At 35.5% G+C, this 17,413-nt stretch overlaps 1 protein-coding gene across 1 annotated transcript; it reads left to right on the top strand.

The window, feature by feature from the left end:
• Positions 1–3,476: 3,476 nt before the first annotated feature.
• LOC116176842 (T-box transcription factor mls-1-like) lies at positions 3,477–11,396 on the top strand. Its single transcript, XM_031495651.1, has 5 exons — positions 3,477–3,801; positions 3,863–3,959; positions 10,153–10,383; positions 10,442–10,622; positions 10,853–11,396. The coding sequence occupies exons 1-5, from the start codon at positions 3,786–3,788 to the stop codon at positions 11,285–11,287; spliced, it is 960 nt and encodes a 319-aa protein (XP_031351511.1). The 5' UTR covers positions 3,477–3,785; the 3' UTR covers positions 11,288–11,396.
• The last annotated feature ends 6,017 nt before the right edge of the window (positions 11,397–17,413 follow it).

The following is a 17,413-nucleotide window of genomic DNA, read 5'->3' as shown; positions in this document are numbered from 1 at the left end:
TTTTTTGTGCCTCTTGCAAGATCTATTTTTTCGGCTGCTCATAATTTTACACTTTGACTGTTTATTGTGCTTATAAATGTTATACCTTTGTTGCATTTTGATTCTTGATTCGCCAAAGCTTAAGTTTTATGTAATTTCAAACTTGATCTCCTTACTACTACTTATAGCAACTAGTTTAGCCATCATTTTGGCTAAAAAAAACAAAAAATTCATTGAGGAAACAGTTAAACGCATTGATAGAGAAAAATAAAATTGGTTCTGTTGAAAACCACGGTTAACTCTTTGGGAATTTTTTTGTTAATTGTTATGTGTACTTTTTGAAAAAAAATAGATTGCACATGCGCAGATCCAACTTTAAATATCATTAAATACACTTAAATCCCATTTAAATACATATAAATATCTCTACCTACACTTAAATATATGAAATTCAGTTAAATATAGCTAAATATTCCAAAATACTCTAAATACAAATGAAGTACGCCAAATACATTTAAATCTCTTAAATACGTTTAAGTTTATATGTATTTATACATAAGTGTATATTAAAGTGCACAATGTTTTCGTGTTCAGAGGTAGGCGAGTTAATTAATACACGCGAGATTGCCAAAAAAACTTGATTTTATTCCACACGTAAAAACCGACATGTTCTTATAACATATATACAGTGTGTATACTACTTTTTGTGACGTCACTTAAACTGCAAGTGATTGCCATTTCAACAGTGTACAAATTTTAGGCGGTGGGCCAACCCTCGTAAAAATCCATAAGAAATAACAAGATACGAAGAATCGCATACTATTTTCAGTAGGAGAATTTTTTGTCACTCCGCTCTTAAGTTAGGAGTTAGGAACAGACAGACAGGTGGACAGAACCATCACATAAGGGACATTTTTTTGCATTCAAAAAATGTGATTTACTGGAAACCCACAAGTCATAAAAATTTTCTCCACATCCCGTAATAGACAATTTCTTTACGGTATGTATACGAAATAGTTATTTTTTTTACTGTTACAATTAAAATGAATTTAGTCTATGTTTCTATGTGCCCCTTGCTGGGGTGATTTTAACCTAAAACTAATGGGTTCTTTCCAGAATTAACCGAAGCTCATCTACTAAATTTAAGCTCAAGCGTTTAGGCGCCGGCGGGGAAGAATACAGACATATAGACAGACAGACAGAAAAAATAAAACGGATATTTCCGTCGTCATCTAATAATATTTTATTAGCGCGTCCACAATACTTTCCCGTGACGTTGAGTCGAGAAAGTAAAAGTTAGTCAATTCTTGTTGAATTTGTATCATAATTTTGCCGCACACTGTATAATGAAATAATGAAATACAAATTGAATAATCATCCGGATACTCTAGAGCAGTGTTTCTCAAACTTTTTTGTCTGGCGGCACACTAAAATTATTAAACAAAATTCGCGGCACCCCTAGTATTATTATTTTTTTGCTTTTTTACAGTTAGTAAAAAGATGAAGGATGAGAAGTCTTTACACACAAAAATTCTAAACACAAAAGCATTTAATAGTTGTCAGGTAAACTCCGACTTGACTTTCCAACAACTTTTAATAGTCATTGCAATTATCTTTGGCCATAGTATAACATTTAGAAAATTTCCTCTAGCGCCTTTATTTTGAACCCGACGCAAAAAGTGTAGAAGCCTTTTTTATAGACCTCATCAAGACACATCTTTTCTGTAATTGACATTTTTCACTCTGATGCTTACTTTTAGAGAAAAATGAAATTTAGAAAAATAAAATAAATAGTTTAACTTTTCAGTTAAAAAATTCTCAAAAACAAAGGAAAAAAATTGTAATGAACTTTTTTGTAGAGTTTTTTAAGCCACTTTGGTCAGTTTATGCGAAAAAAATTTTAAAAAAATTTTTCAAGCCGTTATGACTTTTAAAATTTTGACACCCTCGACAACCTTGAAGATGGTTACGGATCAAAACCAAAATAGGACGTTTTCGATTCCCATACCACCCTATATGCACCCCAAATATAAGTTATAAGATTGAGAAAGTCTGATGTAATGCAATACCAGCATATGATTGATTAATGAATGATGAAACTTGAAACAAATAAATAAAATAGAAACTAAAAATCAGAATTGTAATAAAAAACGAATATTTATTTTATAATTATTTTAATTCCTTTTTTAATTTATGTAATTTTAAGCTTATTAAGTAAATATGTAAAAATTTCGCGGCAATCTTATGAAGTGCTTGAAGATGGTCTTACGGTACCTACTCCATTAGCTACAACACCCAAATCTCGGGAGCGATTAGGTACTGTCGTTTTGTATCACACTTTTAAAAAAGGCCGGTAGTCGAGAGTGTAATTGGTTCCAGAGGCACGTGAGAACTGGAACTATCATGAAATAAATAAATAAATAATGACACAATCCAATATACATATACACAAGTGATTAACATTATTGCTGATTCCATATCTGTAAGAATCGTGATGAGGGCTATAGGAGTCAAGTTAGCCTTCGAGATTTGAGTAAGACTATTTTCAAACTTATATTACTGACACAATCCAATATGCCTCGAGCAGAATCAGTGCCATTATCACCGATTTCATATTTGTAACAAACGTTGGGGCTAAAACGCTAAAAGTGAAGTTGGCTCTTGAAATTTGGGTGCAGGAGCTACCGCGTGTGCCGTAAGACTATATTTTCGAAAATTTGACGGGCACAATCCAATATGCATCGAGTGCAATTCGTTAAAGTAGTTGGAATTTGGAACTTAAAAAACCGGGGGGCTGTGAATCAAATTGGCCCCTTCGTTTCATTTCAAGGAAAACTGATTTTCCAGATCAACACAAATTAAAATTGGATCAGCACAATTTAGCATAACACTAGCACTATTTAACAATTTAAATTTTTTAATTTGGGGGCTAACAATAGCATCTTTCGTTTCAGATTTACATTTCATCCCTGTATAATACAATTTTAGGCGAAGATATCGTCATGTTTAGGTACGTAAATTCCCTGTTCAACATCACCCTTAAATTATATGCGTAAGTATAGGCAGATAGGTAGGTAGGTACTGATTTCTGTTAAAATACGGAAGTAAATCAGTAGAACTTAAATAAGTAATACGAATAATTTACTAATGTTGTAGCACCTACCGATTTATCTAGTGATGCAAAGTAAACTTTAAAAATTTCTCGAAATGACAATTCATTTTGATTGCACTTTAACAGAGAGCCAAGAGCTATGTAACAAATGCTTATCCAAAGCTTATTTTATGTTAGTAAGTGATAATGGTACTGAATAACACCTCGTATATATCTGAAGAAAGCAACGTAACATTCTCACAGTTTGCCAGAAATGTTGATTACGTAGCTTTATTTACAAATAAATTTGATAAAATTGGAAATTTGGTCCGCATATTTCAATATATTCATATGATAATGTACATCATTTATCCATTGTGAAAGCTAATGTTTGTTGAGGTACTTAAGGCGATCGACATTATAAACAATAGATGTCATTACCTTATCTTAACCCTTTCATAATGTTCATAGCGCCTTTTATTTGGTTAAATGAGTAATTATCTCATCGCCACAACTAGCGGCCAATGGGGTGACGTTTAAAGACTTAAGGTAACCACTGGCCAATCGTCGCTCGTGGGTGAAGTGGGACAAAATCGGGACTTAAAAATTCACAAACTGTTCACGTAAACAGTTGCCTTTTTGAGTGCTAAAGTTAAACACATTTCGCTTCTTTCAAGTACATTAGTTTTCGCGTGCGTTTTTGCTTTTACCAACAATGGAGAATATTAAAGGTATTTTTGATTTTTAAAAATTTTTACAGCGTAAACTAATATTTTATTTTTCTGTCGGTAGCCGAGTCCGAAAAAGTCTGCGTGGAGTTACAAAACAGTGACCTTTGGAATAAATTTCACGAACATAAAACGGAGATGATTGTTACCAAAATGGGCCGGTAAGTAACTTTTTTTTACTTATCCCGCGATTCTCATTGGAAAGTGTTCATTTATTATGTAATTAGTTTTGGTAAGCTAAGTTATTAATAAAACACGTATTTCGCGATATTTTTTATTAATTAGTAGAAGTCGATGATATCTTTGGATCAGTACTGAATAATCGAATTATTTTCTATCGTTCTTTAATATCTTGTAATTAACATACCTACACTTTTTTGTATAATAATTACCTAACGGACCAAATTCTGTACGTGAATTTGAGGTTTTCCATTCTGTCTATAACCAGTTACCCAAATTACCTAAACGGTGCGTTAGGTACAAGGTATCCATTACAAGAAAGGATACTTCAATAAGCTTACAACACAAACCGACCCTCAAAACAATAGGTTGTTTTCAAGATAATCACCGAATACAATGAAAATTTGAAGACTCATTTAAATATTTAGCCGGTGTCAGTTACAAATGCGGTTTTACCTGCAATAATCTCCACTTCACTTGAAGTACTAACCCCCTGTATACCTGAATAGATACAGATAACGCAGGCACGCTTTCTGAAAGTGGTAATAAATTTAGATTTGCTTTGAAATTTTATGACAAAGGACAAAAAAGCTTTAAAATAAGCTTTTATGTAAATAAAAATAGGCGCCATGCCCCCAGACAACTACTAGTATTTTATAATTATTAATATTTGGCGTGCGGTTTTTCGGAAGGATGATGGGGTTTGGGTGGTTATGTTTCCTATGTCATGTCTGCAATAATTTAAATAGAATGTGCACTCGAGTGTCATACGGTGCCAGTCGGTGGCTTAAAGTAACTCAATGAAGTGTTAAATCTCCGCGTGAAGTCCAAATGGACACTCTATGTCCGAAGACACCGACAAATGGACGCAACTGTTTAGGCGCCGCCATGGTGGAACTCGTCCTAAATATGCAATCGATCGATTATTTGCGCTTTCAACAACTATTCCTTTTCGCAAATCGCCCAAACGCGCCACTTCATTAAATAAATTATAGTAATTTAGAATCTATTTTCTTTATAACTTCCGTTTCTCAGAGGTGCCGATTTTCGTAGGACGTGCCGGTAGTCCTATCTTTCGGATTATAATTTGTAAAAACAAAGATTGGTCGGATTCGTCATCTGTGGTACGCATTAGAAATTATATGGGAGTGTTTACATAGCGTCCATTCCTGTATTCGACCAGTTGTAGTAGGTAAACCATCTTGTATGTAAAATTAACAAACATACATTTGACAAGAACCATTCGGCGTATATAGTGCAAAACACAAAGTAAACATTAAACAGTGGCAAGCACGATTGCTAAACAAAACATTTGCTTCCTGCTCTAGTTTTGACCTTCCCTAAATTGTGGAAACGCGGTTTCTATAAACAACCCTCAACTTAAGACTCTTAACATAAATAATGCCTTACCGAGTGCCTGACTAAGTAAATAATTTGCCAAATTATGATATACCCGGTTGTAACTTTTATTTTGGATTTTGATTACCATTCATTCCTTCGTTGTAGAAAAACAAAGTACACGGGTCCTATAAAAAACTTCGTATCCATAGGCTATATAACAATCGAGAGATCAACATGTAGATGTTGAATCATTCGGTTTGGTTTTTAATGGAACACTCCTTAGATATACAGACTGTTTTGTAAACAACGATCATTTCAATAAAACAGAAGCTCTAACTACCTACCTATATTAAATTGGAAATAAAAACCCCCTGTATTTTGATTTCAAAACCATTACGCTACGCCTACTTTCTACATTGCTTAAAATAAAACAAGCGAATCACATGACGTCTATTTCATTTTTTTGAATGTTATTTTTTCCGTGACAGACAGCTCTGAGATGAATATCGCGTTTTTTTATTTTAAAAAAGTGCGCCTTATATGAAATGATAAGGGTCTGTTTAACTTTTGCATAGTTTGGTGCTCTGCTTTCCATATTCTCTGATGTTTAATTGTGAGTTTCTTTAACGCTTGGGTTTTTTTAAAAAACGTTACTAGTTTATCTTATTAAAAATTAACTTGAAGTAAAAAAAAAGTATTGTCTACATCATCGCCACATTAATACTTTTTTATCTTTTTTTTTTAAATGCGGCATTCTGGACTCACCCAAAAGTGTACGACTGTCTGGCCCAAATTTTCTAAATAAAACGGTAATTTCGGAGTATACCTACCCTTATACATTATATTGTTGTATATAGGTTTTCAAATATAGCACGACTTAATTTTTAGCGTATTTTTTATGAAAAATGTTGCTATTATGTAGGTACTTGCGATATCAGCACTTCGCACTTCATAAAGCTACATTTTTTATATAATAAACTAAACAAATATAGAAAACAAGCTCCTGAGTATGGCTATAGCATGTGCAAAACCAAATTTTTAACCTGATGTTAGTTTTGCTTTTATTTAAAGTGTATATGTATGAAATTTCATTTAATTGCTTCCATAAATAAGAAAGTTGGCACTGCACATCCTACACAAAACCAGATTTAGTAAATTTGCTTTTATTCCAAGTGGCTATGTATCAAATTTCATTTGAATACCTTCATAAATAAAAAAGTTTGCAATTCGGGTTATAAATGGTCGAGATGCGAAAAGGGCACTGTGAATGTTGATCAATTAGGCTCAATTTTTAGAATTGCGTTTTATATGGCTAAAGCTATACGCATATTGAATTTCATGCAATTCGGTTCATAACTCACGGAGATGTCAAAAGGGCCTTCCTTATTTTTTGGGCTACATTGCCAATTCATGAACTACGATCTACAAATTTGATAAAGAATCCATCTACTAAATTTTATCATAATCGGTCCATTCGTTATCGAGATATCGTTCTAACAGGCGGACAGACACCGCAAATTTATAAACTCACTAGGAGCGCGTTAATAAGTGTAGTCATTGAATTAGTGATAGTTATAAATTCAATGGTGTAGTATGTATTTAATGAAATGAATTTGCCCAAAATCTCTGAATACATTCCCCATTTTATTGTTATTTAAATTATTACTAAAGTTTGACTTTTTGAGGAGTTATTATATCTTACTATTCATATGAGATAGAAAAAAGGTAAACACAGCTTATTTTATATATTTTTTTCGTAGAATCTAGTGGAGTAAGGTGTAGTAACTTTTTTTATATGATTATATATTATATAATATTTTTCAACATTTTGGATTTTCATTGATTGATCTTAATTACCATGGATACGATAAACAAAACAAAATCTCCATGAATCCATGGTCTACTATTTAAAAACCTTAAAAAATATAGTTTTTATTTTTAGTTCATGCCTAAAATTAAAAAAATATATAGGTACGTATTCCAAAAAACGTTAAGATATACAGGGTGTTGCATTTAAAAAATATCAACTTTGGGTGAAATCTCATAAATGGTGCCCCAAAATTATTTTTTACTACGCCTCTAGATTCTACAAAAAATATCTAAAATAAACTGTTTTTACCTTTTTTCTATCTTATATGGGTATGTATAATAACGTCTCAAAAAACAAACTTTGCGTTTTTACCCTGTATCTCCGAAACAAACGTAGCTAGATTGATTCTGTAATATGTTTGTGGTATTAACGGTGTTTTGTTTTTATTTTATTTTATTGCTTGAAAAAGAGTAATTTCTCAAAATTTGACAGTAATCTATATCTGTAATGTAAAACAAAGTCGTGTATGTTACACCACTTATAAGTTATAACTCAAGAACGGCTGGGCCGATATTCATGATCTCTGATTTGTTGGATTCGTCTCCGACCCGAATAGAAGAATAACTACATATTAAAATATCGAAAAGATACTAAAAAAATAAAGACAGTTATTATAAAAGTAAATAAGAGGATTAATAAAAGAATAAAAACACTTCTTTTCTACAAATTCGGTAGTGATGAATGATAACCCACGATCCAGAAAAAAATGCAAAATGTCTCGTTTGGGGCTACGTCTTCAAACGTTTAAAAATTTGCGTGTCTTCTTTGATTTTTTAGCAAACGGTTTTACCTATGACTTTATGTCAAATTCTGGCAACTGTTGTAATTGTCATAGGTTAAAATCTTCAAAATTGTTAATTCCGCCTACATGGTTAAATTGTCAAAATAATTAATTCTACAAGTACCTTTTGTTCAACAATATGTCTTTCTTCATTAAAAGAAAGGAATAAAATACTTTCTTTAATTACATGAAATTACTTTCAATTTGTGCCGTACTTCCGCATGATCAAAGAGGACATTTTTTAAATAGCTACCAGTAATTAACGAGTACATATTTTTGTATATAGCAGCATACAATACCTATTATATTACATAATCAAAATTTTAAAAAAACTTAAATTAAGAAAAATAGTTTGTTAATTAATTTTATAATTTTACTAGTGTGTTTTTGTTTATATTATCATATTAAAAAAATTCGTTAATAATCCCTCACGAAAAATAGTGCCTTCTATTGAAAAAGTGACCCTCTTAGTTCTGTGTAGACGCCTCGGTAGATTTACTTTTTCTACTTAATTTGAGTTTTTCTCTAATAACTTTTCACATAGATCCACCTGTTGAATTATTGAATATACAGGTGAAAATTGTGTCTGGAACACTGCATATAACTTCAAAACAGTGTTTTTTTAAAGAAGCTTTTTATGGTATCCAAATTTTAAAAAAGTTGGCTACTAGTCTACGTGCTTTAAATTTGTGGTCAGTGGCGTACTTCTGCATGGTCAAGAGGGGCCTATTTTTTTAAATGGCAACCACAGATTTTTATTACGTATTCTTAAAAAGTACACTTTTTGGATATAAATTATATTACATAATCAAATTTAATGCACATATCTAATACGATTATCTATAATTGCTGTCTTCAATAATAACATAGTTACCAACTCGATCTGATACTGATATACCCTGCATAATCCAATCAGATTACAAGTAGTATTTATAAAGTTTACGCGTGTGATTGTAACAGTTTATTATGTATAAATTAAAAAAGTTCCCAAAATGCAGAATTTTAAAAACATTTAGATTATTTTTAGAGCATTTTCCAACTCATGCGGGAAGGCGCTATTATGGTCACTTTCTCCGTCCGTCCGAGGCCTTAACTACTACAGTTTTCAAGATAGTTAGTTCGTTCTTCTGAATTCGGCAGCTTATAGTTCTGGCACCTAGACCAAGAAAAATCTTGACGATTAATGTGGGCATGCGCAAACTGCGCAGTGTCAACTTCCTTAATTATAGGGTTATTTTTTTGAAATTTGAACCACAGATGCTTTTAGTAAATACAAGCATGTCGCATATTGTAAAAATGAGATATGCGCAATCTCATCTTTTTAATTTATGGAGAGGTTTTTTGAAATTTTAACCAAAGATTCTTCTGGTAAAGATACCTAAGCATATTGTAAAAATTTAATCCGCACATGCGCATACGGCGCAATGTTCACTTTCTTATTGATTGTTATAAATAACAAGAATATTTATGCCATAATTTATTTTCCTTTTGTACCTACACATAAACGGACCCTTCGGGAAGTATTGATCGATTCATGAAAAATGCGCTAAAGTTGTACTCCTCTTAAAACGAAAACCTTTTTTTAATGTGACGCTCAAGTTTATTTCCCGAAATGTCTTTTACTTATCAATGATAAGTATTTGCAGTCATTCTCCAAGGGAATTTTTTTCTAATAAACCAAGGCTCTCTCTTTCTCCTCTCAAAAGTCCTAGTCTATGAACAGAGGCAAGAAGAAACCGCGCATTCCATCAGAGCGGTTGTTAAAAATACCTATCAGACCGCGCGATCTATGTAACATATTAAAACTGCTCTGATCTTAAATCATACATATTGATCTAAGGCTCTGATGATAGACCGCGCGCTCTACGGTTACAATACAACGCTCTCTGTTTGACACGTTAGCAGGTACAATACATTTAGGCTACGTTCAGACACGGCGATAATCGCGTGATTGTCACGCGGATCTCGTGCGGTTTTGTCTGAACAATTTGGAACATTTTCATGTAAACAAGATCCTCGTGAGAATCACGCGATTATCGCCGTGTCTGAACGTAGCCTTACATATGATACAAATATTGCAGACCGCTGACCGCAGACCACGCTAAATTGAAAATAGTTTTCATGCTTTACATAAAGCGAATCTGATTTATTGCCTTAGTGTTAACACTTTCATTCATTTCAGGAGAATGTTTCCTTACATAAGAGTGACCATATCTGGACTGGACCCCTCAGCTTATTACTGCGTAATGCTGCAATTTCATTTGGCGTCGAACCATCGCTTTAAATACTACTCCAGCACAGGCTGGACACTCGCCGGTTCCGAAGAAAAAAATCACAGTCAACGAGTTTACATTCATCCAGAGTCACCCGCAACAGGCGCGCATTGGATGTCTCAAACCGTGTCTTTTGCAAAGTACGTAAAGAACCATAATTTTAGAATCACGCTCTATAAATTTCTTTTCCTATTACAGAGCCAAACTATCCAACACTATGTCACCTCCACTAGGGTTGGTGGTCTTATCATCAATGCACCAGTATCAACCTACAATTACAATTGTGAAAACGGTCGATCCCCGTTCTCTGCCTTGGATGTCGCCAACGACGTCGGTCGCATTTCCTGAAACGCAGTTCATAGCAGTCACGGCATATCAGGTACGAACGCCCTTAAAATTAGATAACACAGAAAACAAGCAATTATATCTTAATGTCTGTCGGTCAAAACTTTGCGAATAGCACTTGGCGCCGCCCGGCGCTGCAACCCTCTTAGACTTATCGTGTTTCTGTAGACAACAAGCAAATAACTGTTGACGACAGTCGTCCGACTACTCAATCTTCACAAATTTCACACTTAAAACTAACATGCAATTATGTCCTTGTTGCAGAACGAACAAATAACAAAACTGAAAATCGAATACAATCCGTTCGCGAAAGGTTTTCGAGAAAATGAAGAGGGAAAATCGAAGCGGAAACGGGCCGTCAAAGAAGAGGATTACGATATAAAACGGGAAATTATCGATTCGAGTTCGAACTCTTCGTCACCTTCGCTTGATATGGCCGCGGAAAGTAGGATCATCGAATCAAGACTTTCCCAATTTCCATTGAACCCCTTCCACATGTACTACAATCATTATTCATTTGCTCCTTACAACTACATGTACCCGCCATTTTACCTCCCCCAACAGTTCGATTTACACACCGGCAACTATTACGAATCACCTCTAGTTCCCCAAGTGTTACCAAAAACTGTCAGTTCACCTGCAAGTGAAGTACCCAAAAAGTTAACGGACTTCAGTATTCGTGCAATAACAGGACTGTAATTTAGTTAGTTAGAATGTGATATTTTTACTTTTTGTACATAATGTACATATTAATTTGTTAATTTTTTGTAAATATTTTGTACCTCATAATTGTTGTTTTCGGTAGTGTCCAGTTGTTTATATTGATTAAAGTAAATTGATTTTTCTTTACAAATATGTAGGTAATTTATTTTAATGATAAACAGCAGCAGGGGGTTCCTCCAAGTCCGTCAAGCTGACTTTTGACAGAAACCCTTCCGACCAACTGCTCTCTAATTTTATTTTCTTCGCGCATTTGTAGGTTTTTCAGCAATTTTTTATTTCTGTCTCAGATCATATAAAAATTTGAGTTTCGCATCACTTGTTGCTATAAGACCATCATCTACATACAGGGTAATGAGTATCTTCTTTTTCTCAGCTGTTTTCATAATCGGGCAGCATCAGCAATCAGCGTAGGCCTGCTTAAAATCCATTTCAAGAAGAAACTTTTCAAAGCAGGAGCTCCAACACCTTGGTGCTTGTTTCAAACCATAAAAGCCTTGACAGACCTTTAAAGATCCATCGCTAACGCTATCTGGGTGCTGCATAATTATATTTTCTATGAACTTTCCATTTAGACACGCTGTGGAAATGCCGACAAGTGCGAAGTGTCCTTAGCACTTAGCAATATTCTAATTGTAGGCATTCTGGTTACGGGACTAAAAGTTTGTTCGTAATCAATTCCTTTTCGTTGCCTATTACGAGCTGTGCTTTAGACTTTTCAATTGACTATTTGATTATATTCAGTTTGTATATAGTCCTCCGTATTGGACTCTATTGCCAACCACTCTTGTAGTGACCTTCTACATCTAATTTGCATTCGCGAGTTATTGAAGTAATGCTGTTTTAGCGCATTTTCGCAAATGTATTCGAAACAAGTTAAGAAGTAATCGTAAACGATTTACAAAAAGCGCATTTCCAGTTGCATTCAGTTCCCATTTGTAAGATGCAACTTCTGTTAAAATCGTAAAAATCCGGCCACAAATATGAAAGATAGCGTTGCAAATGTGCAATCTATTTTTGACGTGCTACTTCAATTTCAGTTTATAAGAAGAATTTCATTTCAATGCTTTTCTAAATAAGAAAGTTGGAACTGCGCATGCGCAAATCTAAACTTTGAAACTAACGTTAGATTTTCCTTTATTCCGAGCACCTATGTATCAAATTCCATTCAAATACTTTTATAAATTAAAGTTTGCAATTCGGTTTATAAATGGTCGAGATGCGAAAAGGGCACTGTGAATTTTGAATCGAATCGATTCAACTTTTGGCATTGCGTATTATATGGCTAAAGCTATGCCCATATTCAGTTCATAACTAACGGAGATGTCAAAGCGATCGGACATTTCTAACCAAACTTATCGCTCACACGGACAGATAGAGGGACAGACAGACAAAGGAACAGACGGACAGACCAACAGACAGACGACAGACAGCAATACAAAATTAAAAACGATCTCTAGGATCGTTAATAAAAGGCAAAACTGTAAAATTATAGAACATGTAAAAAACGGTTTGTTGTTTTTAGCGCATTTTTGCAAATTTATTTGTAAAAAGTAGCTTTTAATCTCACTTTGGCTGGGTGGCTGGCTGGGTGGCTGGCTGGCTGGCTGGCAGCAAATGTGGGCGCGTAGAAGAACTTTTGTAGAAAGGCAACGGGTGTACGTGTATCTACAAGGCCGTGAAATTTGTCAACCTTAGGGACATGGCTACATGATGTGGGGTTGGCGACATCTGGGCGTCATCCTCGAGCGTAGTATACTAACGTGAAGGTTTTTCAGTTTTTTTCTATCTTCTACTACAGTTTTGGTCCGATTCTTTTCAAATTGGTGTCGTCGGAAAGATGTTGTAAACGCGCACAACTCCTGCGTGGCGGAATTTTGTTTTTTGTCCTAGGGGCGAAATTAACGACCTTTTGCGAGGCGCGCGCGCGCGTCTTCGAGAAGTAGTCAACTTCGGGCGCCTTTTACCTTCCGTTGCGAACTCACGCGGTTTAACGTTTCGTAAATCTCGAATCGCTGTCTCTCTTTCTCGTGTCGCCAATAGAAGCGAATTGCGGGTGAACGGGACGTCGGAAGTGGCTACCGTCAAAGGGAATGTGGTAGCCCCCGACACGATTTTAACTTTAAAAGCGAATTGCGGGTGCACGCGGAAAGTGGGAAACGGTTAGTGAATGTAGTAGCCTTCGACAAGATCTGTTATTGATGGTTGAGTCGAAAGTGGCTAATAGAATACTGATCTGCCACACAAAAATGCGCTGAAGTCCTTTCGATCTCACACGAGGACTTTGATAATTTTTTGAAAATAACTTTTTTAGCAATAAACTCAGAAAAAATTCCTTCCTTTGTACAAGCCTCGACACCATAACGAACCAAATAGCGAAAAAAGTAGAACAATAGCTCTTAAGATAAAGAACTAGTAGCGTCTCAACGAATGAGCGGACGGACGGACGGGCGGACAAAGTGGCCACAATAGTGCATTTTTTTTATTTTTGTGGAAATGCGCTAAAAAGGTAGCGTTTGATCTCACTTTGCCCGGCTGGGAGACTGGCAGCAAATGTGGGCCCGTAGCATTCTACGCTTGTAGAAAAACAAGGAGTGTGTGTACCTACCGGGGCCGTGTTATTAACAACTTTAGGAACGGGTGGCCGGCGACATTTGGGCGCCATGCCCGAGCGTGTAATACTAACGTGGTTATTTTCCAGTTTATTCCTATATTCGTGTACAGTTTTGCTTTCAAACTGGTGTCGTCGGAAAGATCTTGGAAACGCGCACAGCTTCTGCGTGACGGAATTTTGTTTTTTCTAGTCAATGCATCTTCGAGGAGTAGTCGACTTTGTGCTCTCAAAAGTTTCTAAGAGCTCTAAGCGCGGTCTCTCTTTCTCGTACCGACAAAGTAGCAAGATCTTATTGATGGTGGAGTCAAAACTTCAAACGCGAAATGCGAGTGAACGGGACTTCGGAAGTGGGTACCGACAAAGAGAATGTGGTAGCCCCCGACAAAATTTTACTGATCGTGGAGTCGAAACTTCCAACCCGACGTCCGAAGTGGTTATAGACAAAGGGAATCTAGGTTGTGATAGCAATGTGCATCGTTGCTCCATTGTCGACGTACCAATTTTCCTTGTCTTTTTTTAGACTCATTAGATCAACCATTTACCATCAACGTAATGTTCTGAACCTGATTCGATGATGAATTCGCTCTTGAACAGCTTGGTTGACATGACTTCCCATCAATAATCCATTTCTTACCGTGTCGTACTGTATGTCCTATCTTAACGCAATAGTAGCACGCAAGGTTCTCTCTCTTCTTCTTTGGTTTTCACATAACTTTGTTTGTGACTAGGGCCTCTTGACTATAGTGTCATCATCTTTATCTACAAGTGCCCTCTCTTATGCACAAAGATGACTCGTTAGATTGTCTACGTTTCTGTCTTTCTGATTCAACAGCATCTAACTTGATTTGAACGCGAAGTACTGGTCGTCCAGGACATCTGATTAGGAACAGCTCAGGTAATTTTGTGTTAGAATCGCTTTTGGTATTTAAACAATTTCAGACATTCAGTCAAAACGCCATCTTCCTTATCATGTTTATATCCGAAATAATCCATACACAAATTAAATGCCCTGTCTTCAGACTGCCTATCGAATAATCTATGCAATTCCTATCAGCCTTCATACGCTGGTCAAAATGCAAACTTCTGCAATTTTAAAAGATTTCTTTCATTTTGATGTCCAAAAACAGAAGACGGCGCCAATGGCGTTTTTGTGAAACAGCTTTTAGTTATCCTACGGTTCATCGCGGTCTATGGAAGTGACTGCTTTGTCCTTCCTCAACAACATGAACACTGAACAGCCCTATGTAGTTGTTCCTCCGTCCACTCGCCCTGTTAGATCTTCCCAACCGCTTGTATCCTGTAGACATCTTGCACTGAAACAATATAAATATGTATTTTTTATTCACCATCGCCCCCCCCCCCCATAACCATTCGCCATCTCCCCCTTATTCTATGGGAGAAATGGTGAACACCTGTATTGGTAAAGAAATACCTACCGCTGGCTTTTTTGACGTTATACATAGCTATTACACTTGAAACACTAAATGGGAGCTAAAAAATTTGCTGTGGAATTAATCGAATGACATGTAGTGCGCATGACTAGGATTTCTGGAACTCCAAGTGGACTGCCGCGCATCTTAAACGTGCGCAGTACATGTCATTGGATAGCTCTCGTTGAGACATATCAAATGACACCCCATGCGCATGTCTCGGATTTCTGGAACTTCATGTGTCTAGACTCCCGCGCATCCTAGAGGGGCGCACTGTATGTCCTTGATCAACTGATCGGCCGAGCCGAAAGGGATTTTTAACCGTAAGGAATCTAAATTGAAATTAGAAATTTAAAGTAGCAACGCGATTAGAGATGCAATTTTATTTCAGGTGTAAATAGAGTAATTGATATCAGTATTACTTTATGTATATACACTGTGTCAAAGATAACATAAGGATGTCTATCATGGGGATATCCGAAACAATTCAAATTAGGGAAAAGTTGCGGAATCGAACAGTTATTAATTATTATCATTCTTTAAAGAAAACCAAAAAATTCCGATTACTTCCGAAGATATGCCAGAAAAACCGAAACTTGCCGATTTTTTGCTGCTGTTTGAACAGATACAAAAAATAAAAAACACTTTCTCATTACCACCTTTGAGCTCTACAAGACACCCTTGAAAGATTTTCAATACAAAGTTACGCTTCGGAGAAATCTCGTCAACTTCATTTTTTTATATGGTCCGTAAAAAAATGACATACTGTATTGAGTACCATTTTTATTACTTATCCAATCCAACGATATATGTCGCACACACAAAACTAAAAATTGGCAATGAGAAAGCGGTTTCAATTTTGTTGTATGTGTTCAAATAACAACAGAAAAAAGTAAAAACCAAATCGGCAAATTTCGGTTTTTCTGGCATATCTTCGGGAGTAATCGGAATTTTCTGGTTTTCTTCTAATTTTACCATCGTCCTACCTTCTATGGTTTCAGAGATCCTCATGACACTCTTATCTTTGGCACAATGTATATTCAGGATGAATAAATAAAACGAGTCAATGTAATTAAATCGTTACCGATGTTAAATGACAAGAACCTTGTACTAGCGCGAGTTAAATATTTAAAACTTTACAAGCGCTTATTGGGTCTGATTTTAATACGGCGATGTCTGTGAATATGAATGTAAATAAAGGGAAACTATTAAATCGGACCATCATTTACTGCGCACGAAGATATTCGCACCTTCTCAAGAAGCCACGTCCTCAGAAGTCTGTAGTCGGTCCGTGCATTCCGAATCAGATCCAAGCCGGGGGCGGAACAGAAACGGTCACAAAAGCGCATTTAGAACTCTTGGTGCACAAACGCTAGAGGTATTTATGAACGTTTTGGTTTAATTCCGTCGTCGTACTGCCGCTGCAGTTATGTGGTATTTAAATACGAAACCAGCTACAACCATTTTGCTCAATCGGTATGCAACTGTTTATGGACGCCATTTGCTTCTAAAGTTTAAAGACTTGCTTCTGGAAATTCTTAATAACGTATTGCAGTCCGATTCAATTTATTATACCGGGTGTTTATAAAAATACTAACTATTTTAACGCCTTACGGACATTCTATATGTACATTGAGTTTATTTCAGGTATAAATAAAGTTCAATATTTCCTATCAATGCAAAGTAGGTATATTTTTTCAAATGAATGTGATTTGATCAGTTACTTTACAGGATTGGTTCGCCTCAGCCCCATTTACTAATACATTATTCTATTGCAGCAAAGATAAACTTGAAAGAAAATAAGAACCGTTTCGAATTTTAATAAATACTTTATTTATCCTTTAGCACTTTTCCTTAAGGGCTCAGAAAAGCCTGATAGCTAGCCGGAGCATACGTGTTTATTTAGAAAACTACATAACAAGAACCACGCCCAATTTAATTGAGTTATAAAAAAATTAACCAGACAGAATGAGGACATACTATAAACGTGACCGATTTGAAATCAATTGCCAACTATGGTTGCGTGCAATCGTTCTTACCGCTCACAAAACGGTTTCACCA

The sequence above is a fragment of the Photinus pyralis genome, unplaced genomic scaffold (assembly GCF_008802855.1).
Source record: "Photinus pyralis isolate 1611_PpyrPB1 unplaced genomic scaffold, Ppyr1.3 Ppyr1.4_LG7, whole genome shotgun sequence".
NCBI lineage: Eukaryota > Metazoa > Arthropoda > Insecta > Coleoptera > Lampyridae > Photinus > Photinus pyralis.
The sequence above is the reverse complement of the archived record's forward strand: the minus strand, read 5'-3'. Positions and strand labels throughout refer to the sequence as shown.

Excerpts from the sequence above, each read along its gene's own strand:
- LOC116176842 (XM_031495651.1), top strand. Across the intron at positions 3,960-10,152 it reads ATTGTTACCAAAATGGGCCG|GAGAATGTTTCCTTACATAA; the intron begins GTAAGTAACTTT and ends CATTCATTTCAG. Across the intron at positions 10,384-10,441 it reads CAAACCGTGTCTTTTGCAAA|AGCCAAACTATCCAACACTA; the intron begins GTACGTAAAGAA and ends TTCCTATTACAG.